This window comes from Elephantulus edwardii, unplaced genomic scaffold (genome assembly GCF_000299155.1).
Source record: "Elephantulus edwardii isolate Elephantulus edwardi_28Jun2011 unplaced genomic scaffold, EleEdw1.0 scaffold00121, whole genome shotgun sequence".
Taxonomy (NCBI): domain Eukaryota; kingdom Metazoa; phylum Chordata; class Mammalia; order Macroscelidea; family Macroscelididae; genus Elephantulus; species Elephantulus edwardii.
In genome coordinates, this window is record NW_006399871.1 from 4,676,591 (window position 1) to 4,686,046 (window position 9,456).

At 46.3% G+C, this 9,456-nt stretch overlaps 1 protein-coding gene across 1 annotated transcript; it reads right to left on the reverse strand.

Moving 5' to 3' along the window:
• Positions 1 to 4,346: 4,346 nt before the first annotated feature.
• CCR9 (chemokine (C-C motif) receptor 9) lies at positions 4,347 to 5,435 on the reverse strand. Its single transcript, XM_006892967.1, has one exon. The coding sequence runs from the start codon at positions 5,433 to 5,435 to the stop codon at positions 4,347 to 4,349; it is 1,089 nt and encodes a 362-aa protein (XP_006893029.1).
• Between the last annotated feature and the right edge of the window lie 4,021 nt (positions 5,436 to 9,456).

Below are 9,456 nucleotides of genomic sequence, written 5' to 3' on the forward strand. Positions count from 1 at the left end.
GCGCATCGGAGTCAGTGAGACTGGCTCAGGATAGGGCAGGGTTCAGAGCCTTTGCTGACAGGGTCTCCATGAATCATAGTCAACTCGATGGCACATAACAACATGGGCCAAAGTCTTGAGGTCTCCACCAGACCTGTAAGTCTGGTCTTTTTGATGATTTTCATTTTGTTCTTTTCCCCTTCTTCCTCTCTATCCCGAGCACAGCAGTCAGCAGTAACAGTGGGGCAGCATCTATTTCTGGTCTCCAGGGATTAGATCAAGTGATTTATTAATCACTTTAGACTCATTGTTTCATTGGGCATTTTATTAATTTTTTTTCACTCTTCTCCAGAGAAGGAGAGACCAATTGAATATTTGTATCTTAGATGATCGATAACTTTTTTAAATCTTTTTTCTTATGGATAACTTTTAAGACTCTACTCTCTTCTTACCTAAATTGGATGTAGGACATTGTCTTTGTGGATTATATTATGCCAGTTGACCTAGACGTTCATCTAGATTATGGTCTGGAGCCCTCACACCTAGTAAGTCCTCGAGGTTTTAGTGCGTGGCTAAGAAGTTTTGAGAACTTAGCCCCAGTAATGGATTTGTTTCATTATTTGTGCAGGTTAACTCCAGCATTAGAGAAAAACAACAGAGAGAACAGAAGGGTCTTTACCTTTGTGCGTGCTAAATGCTTTGCAGAAAAATTAATCAGGAAAGAGGCCACTGTGTTGAAGAGGATGAGAAAGGAAAGTCCCACTGAGAGGTGGCATTTGATCAAAGAACCTAAAAGGAGGGGGCAGTAGGGAGGGACTATGTGATTGTGGGGAGCTGCCTCCAGAAAGAATGTTTACTAAAGAATTAGCCCGCCACTTCATGTTTTAACCCAGTATCTCAGAATATGTCAGAAACGTACTCTGTTTTCATGCAGAATAGTCACACCACTGTGTAGGATCTGAGACTCAGAGCAGGGGCGGCTGGCCTCTTGGTGTTTTGATTATACTCCTGTGTAACGAGTTAGCTTAAACGTGTTAGCCTAAAACAACCGGTTTATCACACCTCGTGATACTAAGGGTCAAGAGGTTAAGCAGGCTTTGACAGGGGGAGTGGTCCATTCCATACGGTGTTTATGGAGGTTGTTTATGGAGGTTGCTCAGTGAGACTGGGTTAACTGGTGGACTGGTCTAGAGGGACGAAGATGATTTCTCTCACATGTGTGACATTTCAGCAGCAGTAGCCAGGAGGCTGACCTATGTGTGTCCTCTCCAACATGATGGCCTCACGGGAGGCAGACTTCTACACGACACCTCAGGTTGTGTATCTGAAGAGAAACAAGTAAGTCAAAGGAGAGGAAAAGGGGAGCTGCCAGCCTCTTAAGACTTAAACCCAGAAGCTGACACAGCACCACCTGCACTGGACTCTTACTAGTAAAGCAAACACAGATTCAAACACTCAGATTCAAGGAGAGTCTGTGTATAGCTCCCTGTTTTGATGAGAGGAGCCTGAAAGTCACCACTGTTATTCTAGCTATCTTAGATGACAGCTGTTCAACCTTTGGGACTTGATTTTCTTTGTCCAACTCCGCAGGTGTCCTGGAGACCTCCCCTTTAGTTCCTCTATTGTTCTTTCTGGCCTCAACAGCTATCACACAGGTCATGCAAATGCTAGTAGCAAAGCGCTCAAGCTGAGAGCTGTATCCGTCACCAAGTAAACAAACCTGAATGTAAACACACATGGTCTATGGCCACGGGGAGCTTAGAGGCCACAGGTGGGAATCAGAAGCTTGGCAAGCACAAAATGATGTTGAATTACAGATTGTGACGAGTGCTGTGAAGGAACAGGACGGCATGACCCATCATAATGGGGCCCAGTCCTGTCCGAAGCCAGTGTTTAGCCTTTGCCATATTGTCCCATCATCCTGTGCAACGGGGCTACGTCAGCAGTCACCACAGTGTCTTCTAGAGAGAGTAGATACTTCAACCCAGCTTGTGTTTTGATTCTGACGTGCAGAAAATGTCAAATGTTAAGCATCAGATGTGTTTGGCGATAATGTCTTCCTTTCCAGAAGGTGAAGAATCTGGAGAAAAGCGAGACGTAGAGACTCAGGCAGAGGGAGGCTCTGCTGGAGCAGGAGCAGCTGGACCGATCCAGGAGACGAGCTGGGTGAGGACAGGCCAATGACGCAGACACAGTGCCTGACCACCGCACACCAGGGAATCCCAGTGGCAGCCATATGCTTTCAGACACGCCCCCGTGGGCCATAGACCAGGAGGAAGTGCCAGCTCTGAAGAGGAGGCCTGGTGAGACTCCTCAGGATGTGGACTCCTCCAGGGCTGGAGTCTGGCAAAGACCTCCAGGCCATACAGTTTAGGGACTGGGGTCCTAAGACTTGCAGCCCAGCTCTAGGAAACATGAATGAACCAGCTTGAATACCCAACCCTACAGACCAGGCCAAAACAGAAGGTCCAGTCTTTGGAGAATGATGTCGTGCTTGGAAAGGTAGAGGAGCAGCACAGGCGAGGAACACCCTGATGAGATGGATTGGCACAGTGACTGTGGCAATGCGGGCAGGGGTGTCAGAGACCATGAGGTTGGCTCAGGATAAGGCAGGGCTCAGAGCTATTGTGCAGAGGGTCACTATGAGTCATATTTGACTTGATGGCACGTAACAACAATAACCACAATGTGTGCTTAAGAAGAGGGCAAGGTTGAGGAAGGAAGCTATAGCAGAATCCAGTGCGTTTGTGTCCCCCCTTTTAGAAGTGAAATCACAGCAATTCACCGTGCGTGGAGGGCTGGGGGCTGGAATTCCCAGTGCACTGGGGGCGTCTTCTAGAGCAAGTGGCAAAACCAGGCGTCGCTTGCAATACTGCTCTAGTAATCCTCATTGTAAACTCTATTTGATTAGGGAAACTCTGGGAAGTAAATATCATCAGAGAAGGGGGAAAGCACCCCCAACTAAGCCCAAAAAAACCAAAACTAGTCACCCATAGTGGTTTTAACATATTTGAAAATTTTATTTCTTTAGCTACGTTTCTTCTCCTTCACACTCTTATTTAATCTTCAATCACATACATTTACAATATGGAGACAGGGAAAGGAAAGTGGCATGCAAGAAAATTTTTTATGGTCTGTTTTTTTTTTAAAAAAATGGTTTTCATTCAATCACTGAACACATCTCACTTCAGAAAAGTACCATTGTATATGCCATTAATTATAACGTCCTTTCTCTTCTCCTTCCTCATTCATTTGTTAATCTCTACTCCATAGAGATATTTTTAAATATCCTTTTTAAAAGTCTCTTTCCAACTATGTGAAATATCTTCAAATATTATCAGTTTTCCTAAGTAGCTAAAAGAAAGACACCAAGCAAAAGTGAATTTTATTACTTTTCCCCCTAGCCTAATCTTGAATTTGAAAGCTTTTGAAAAGGTTAGCATGTCAAGACAAGGAAGAAGTGTGGAGGTTCAAATACTTGAAGCCCCTGCAGAAGAAGTGACCCAGCAGAATCAACCCATTTTAAAAGAGAGCAGACAGAGTGGACCAACAAAAGTGTATCCTGGTGGAACGAGTTCCCTCCCACCAACCAGATCTTCAGTCCCTCCCCGCATGCGCTGTGAGACTCAGGGGCCAGACAGGAAGGAAGGGACAAGCTGAACTCCCATCCAGATCTACCCAGTGTGGGACCACAGACCCTTGAGCAGGACACAGAAAGAGGCTGGAAGCCAATGGGATCAGGTGACTTGGGGGATGCAGTCACTTGTCCAGCAGTTCTTGGAGCGGTCCGGCAGACAGTTTCAAAGCAGGAACAAAGACCTTCAGCGGCTCAGAACTGACCGAGAACAGCAAAGGGGAATTCTCTCTGAGACAGGAGAGATCCTGGATCAAGAATCCATAAGACCTGGAGTTCCTAGGGCCCCGAACTGGGGTAGAAATTCTCCAAAGATGGAGGTTTCCATGGAAATGTCTGCTGATGTGGAATGTGACAGAGGTCTGTGCTCTTGGGTTCCCTCTAAGGAGATGGTGGCGAGATGAAGTCACAGCCTTCTCAGTGCCTCTAGGTGGCAGTGCTCAGGCTAGGGCCACTGCCGGGGCAGCCTGTGGTGATTGCTGTCCATAGTCCCTCCTTGGAAATCACAGATGGCTAGCGTCAAGAATCAGGCAACAGTCTCTTGGGATGACCAGCCAGCTTTGAAAATTCTAGTCGAGACAAAGGATGTTGTTCACTTGCACCCCTCTCTGAGTTGGTTTTCTCTTTCTCATTTCCCTCTTCTTCTTCAGTTTCTCTCCGGGCCCTCACTGGAGAAGCTGTCCCCTTGTTTCTCCTCACTTCCAAAAGGACCATCCAACTCAGAGACGGCCCCTCAGAGGGAGAGAGCCCCAGACGTCGTCTCAAGCAACAGAGATGACAGCTTCAAGCTCCCCTGTCTCCTCACGAACGAGACCCACTGAGCCTGGCTGATGCACCCCAAGTTCCTCAGGGTTTTCACGAGGTCCCGGCGAAATCTCTGCCCTATGAACACATACAGAATCGGGTTCAGGCAGCTGTGGGAGAAGGCGATCATTTGAGTGATTTGGAGGCAGATGTCGATGCTGGTGGAAACGGGGCAGCTGGCGATGAGCGTGAGGAAGGCGTCGATGGTCTTCACCAGCAGGACGCTGTTGTAGGGGAGCTGAGACAGGACGAAGGTGGTAAGGACGGTGACGGTCACCTTCAGGGCCCTGTGCTTGCATGACTTCTTACCTTGCACCAGGATGTGGATGATGATGGTGTAACAACAAGCAATGACCACAAGGGGCACAAAGAACCCCACGATGATGTTCAAGGTCAAGACCACGGACTTCACCTTGGTGCTCCGGTTGCTGGGGTAAACCATAGTGCAGATGGTGCCTTCCGGCCCCTCCCTGACTTGGCTGTACAGCACTTCTGGGATGCTGAGCACGCTTGCAATCGTCCAGATGACGACACAGACCAGCTTGCTGTGGTGAAGCCGCTTGGGCCTCCAGCTCCGGGCTTTCATGGCCCGGGCGATGACGATGTAGCGGTCCACGCTGATGCACATGATAAGCAGCATGCAGCTGTAGAAGTTCATCTTGTACATGCTGTTGACCATCTTGCACATGAAACACGGCAGTTTCCACTGGTCTGCAACAGCCACGGCCCAGAAGGGGAATGTGGCGAGAAAGAGAAGGTCGGCAATTGCCAAGTTCAAGAAGAACATGTCGGTCATGGTCTTCTTTCGGGAGCAGTACCAGTAGACGAGGATGACCAAACTGTTCCCCAGGGTGCCAACGATGAACACCGACCAGTACAAGGGCGGAAGGATGTGTCTCGCAAACTGCCGGACGTTGTTTTTCTTGCAGAATACATCGGTGATGTTGAAGTTTAAGTAGTCTTCCTCGGAAGTCATGGATTCATAGTTGATGTACTCATCAGATATATTAAGGTTCATGTTCTGCAAGGAAGCACAGGTTCTCATTAGGCCAAGGGCAAGCTTTTAGAGGCTCTGTCTGATACAGAGGCATGGCCACTAAATCCTACCAACCCCAAAAGTCTGGGATAAGAAGAAGAAGAAGAAGAAAAACAAATAGTATATGTAAGAAGTAGGAATTTTGGCAGCATATACTTGGGTTGTTGTTTACTGTCCAGTCAGAACTGGCCCATAGTTGGTCCTCCAAGAGGCTTTCAGAAGCCACTAATCCTGTAAAGCAGATGGTGGCCTTGAACCACATGGCATAGGACAGAGCAGGGTTTAGGGCTGTTGTATATAGGGTCGCTGTGAGTCGCAAACGACTCGATGGCACATAACAGCAACAACAACATACTTGGGTTTGGGTTGAATCTTTACTTATTCAACAAATGTTTTTAGTATCTTTTATGTGTCAGATACTGTACTAAGTGCTAAAGATCAGTGATGTCCCTATCACAACCCCATGGACCTTCTCCCCTACCAGACCACACAGAATCCTTATCCTTTGTAATGTCAGCTATTAATCCTAACCATAGAATGTTGTTATTATTATTGTTAAGTGTCATCAAGTCACAGACAACTCATAGCTGACTCTTCAGTAGGTTTTCAGAGGCTGTAAATCACATGAGAGGTGATTGCTTGTCCACTCTTCTCCCCCAGAGCAACTGGTGGATTGGAACATCTGGCCTTTGGTGGCACAACCCACTAGGCCACCGGAGCTCCCTAACCATAGAACGAGATAAGTATCATTGTAAATGACTTAAATGCAATATTTGCTAAATTATATGAATAATAGCAAAACTGTTTTATAAAATCTTTTTACACTGAATTGCAACATTATTAGTAACTGAGCATTAGAAGCATTTGTTCGTGTTTCTCCTTTAATTACTACTTCATTCTCAAATGAGTTCATGATACAGGCTTAAAAATACAACCCACAGAATGATGGCTGAGACATTTGACCAAATCAATGAAATAAAATTTGGCAAAACCAGCAGCTGTTAAAACAGCATCAGAAAAGGCAGTACGTGCTTGTAATGCAATCAGAGGAAGCCAAGTGGTCAGAAACAGTCACTGGGTAAGAATGAATAAAGTGTTATGAATGAAGTGCATTAGAATGGATTAATAACGGGGTTGTACAATTTGAGGGGGAGGTAAGGGAAATTAGAAGAAGCTGGTCTGAAAAACAGTGTATTTGAATTTTGTAAATAAATTAGTAGAATTAAAAATTAAATATTTTTTAATGAAATAATATTTTTAAAAATAAATCTGCAGTGACACAGAGGGCAGCCACCAAGGGCTTGAGCAATTTAGGAAAGCTGGATATATAACTTTACAACAGAATATGGACCTAAACATTCAGAAGCACCCCTTTTGTAAGATTTTTTTTAATGTAATGACTGGAGTTAGTTACTAGTTACAGTTACTAGTCACGATGGAATGGTGGCCCCAAGAGCTAGCCAAATGGCAGAGTTCATATAACGTCCAAGTTGTCCTGCTAGAGAAAATGAGCTAAAGAAATATGAAAATAGGCCACTCTCTCAACACCTGAAGGACACTGTGATTGCAATTCATCAAAAAGAAAAGTCACCGGTCCTCTCCTCTACCCCGATTTTATTTAAGCCCTATTACCACCAAGCCAACAATCAGAAGATGTATTGCACTGGGAAAGCCTCGAGTCAAGGACCTCTCCAAATCACTGAGGAGCAATGATGTTAGTTTGGGGACTAAGGTGCTCCTGATTCAAGCCATGGGCTTCTCAATCATTTGCTATGCATCTGAGAATTGGACAATGCATAATAATGAAAGAAAAAGAATTGTGCCTTTGAGTTGTGGTAATGGAGAAGAGTACTGAATATCCCACGGACCACCAAAAGAACAAACAGGTATGTCTTAGAGAAGGTGCAGCCAGAGTGCTCCTTGGAGGCAAACATGACAAACCTTCATCTCACATACTTTGGGTGTGTTACTAAGAAAGGTCTTTCCTTGGAGAGGAACATCATGCTTGGAAAGAGAGGATTATCTTCAATGAGATGGATAGACAGAGTGACTGCAGCGATGGGCTCAAAGGGGTCAGAGGTTGTGAGGATGGCACAGGACAGGACAGGGCTCAAATCACAATGATCTCTCAGGGTCACTACGAGTCGTACTCTACTCAACAGCATCTAACAACAACAAACAACAACTGATGTGTTGTTTTCACTCAAGCCAGAGAGTTCTGACGGCAGAAGTCTGTACTTGGAATCCATGGGTTGCTTGACAGAGGGGAAAAAAATTAGCAATTTCCTCTCTTAAAGATTCACAGCAAGGGAAGCGCAAGGGATGCTGACTCAGAATCAATTCAACGGCTGTGGATTTGGTTTTGATTTGTGGCCTCGAGTTGCCTCCAACTCATAGTGACCCTGTCGGGAGAGAACTGTCCCGTTGAAGCTCCACGGCTGCAAAGCTTCATGGGAGCAGACTGCTTCATCCTTCTCTCATGGAGACGCTGGTGGCTTTGAACCACAACACTCAGCCCACCGCACCACCAGGGCTCCTCATTCCATCTACACAGTCTTCCTTTTCCACAGCAGTCTATTTTCTAGATACATCTTGCAGCCAGCAAAGTCCTAGAAAGCGAGCTCACGTGCTCCTAAGATCCTGTAAACACCCAAGATCCCAATTCCTTTTTCATCTGACACGTAGAAATTACGCTAAAAACAATCATCCTGCCAAGTGGAACATATGCCCACGTAGCTGAGCTCCCAAGGCGAAGAAAATGCTTTTCAATTGCTGCCCATCATAACTGGCGGGACACTTCTAACCCAACTGTGAAAAGAAACATCACACAATTACCTGGCCACCAGTCACATGACCAGAAGGTCCCTACCTTCTCCCACTTTCTCTCCCTGTAACATCCGCTCTGCTCTTTTCCGAACTTGACCTTTGGGGAACAATTCGGAGTTCTCCCCAAGTCTTCTCTCCCTGACTTGATTGAAGGAAGGAGTGTCTTCTTCCTTTCTCCTCTCCAAGCCTTTCCTGTACCATCCCCTGAGCACTGCCCTCCCCCCCAGCCCTTCCTTGCTCTTGGCCAGAACACATCAGGCAGGATTAGAAAGACTCTCTGGCCTTGCTCATTTAGTTTTGTAATCGCACTTCTTCACTCTCCAGCAGCCTGGGGCAGGGACAGGGCTTTCTCAGCCTTTCCACCCTCCGCCGTCATCAGCTGATGTGCTGTGTTCGCTCAGGTTTTGATGTGGTCACAAGAGTCACCAGGGTTCCCCAGAGCTGCCAGCTCTCAGAGTCCTTGGTGATTAAACGTGGAGAGAGACTGTGTGAAGATGCCAGTGAGCACACAAACTCCTACTAATGTTTTCTTTTCCTGCAATCGCTTTCTTTTTAAAAACGGAACATGTTTTACACAAACAAAAGTAAATCAGCAGACAGCTTTGGCCTTGGAGGTACATTGACACAGGTGAGCTTGGCTGATGAAAATATTTTTGTTGTTATAAAAAAAAATACGTTTCTGCTGAAGTACAGCACAAATATTTTCTAGACAATCACTTTGGTGTCACCCCTCTGGCAGTGTCACCTGGTGGAGTTCATACCCCCGCAGTCCCCTAGTGACATTCCTGCTTTAACTCAACGTTCTGCTGGTGGAGGCAACAGACAAGGAAGGAACACCTGGGCAGGAAAGAAGGCACTGGGGCCACGGCCGAGCACGTATTTCTATCAAGCCAAGTGGATGATTCCAGTCAGCACTTTATCCTCCCAAAACAGGTCATCAAAGCCTCTTGTACTTTTTCTGGGTCACAGACCTTTCTGAGTCTTGGCAAAGCTTTGCATCCTCTGCTCTGGAAGCAGAGCACACGTACATATACACATATATCCACAGACATTGTCTTTCTCTCTCTCTCCCCCTCTCCCTCCGTCTCCCTCCATCTCCCTCCCTCTCTCTCCCCCCCTCTCTCTCTCCCCCCTTCTCCCTCCATCTCCCTCCCTCTCTCTCTCTTTCTCTCTCACA

Coding starts and splice junctions, on each gene's coding strand:
- CCR9 (XM_006892967.1), bottom strand. CDS start 5,435: ATGAACCTTAATATATCTGATGAGTACATCAACTATGAATCCATGACT.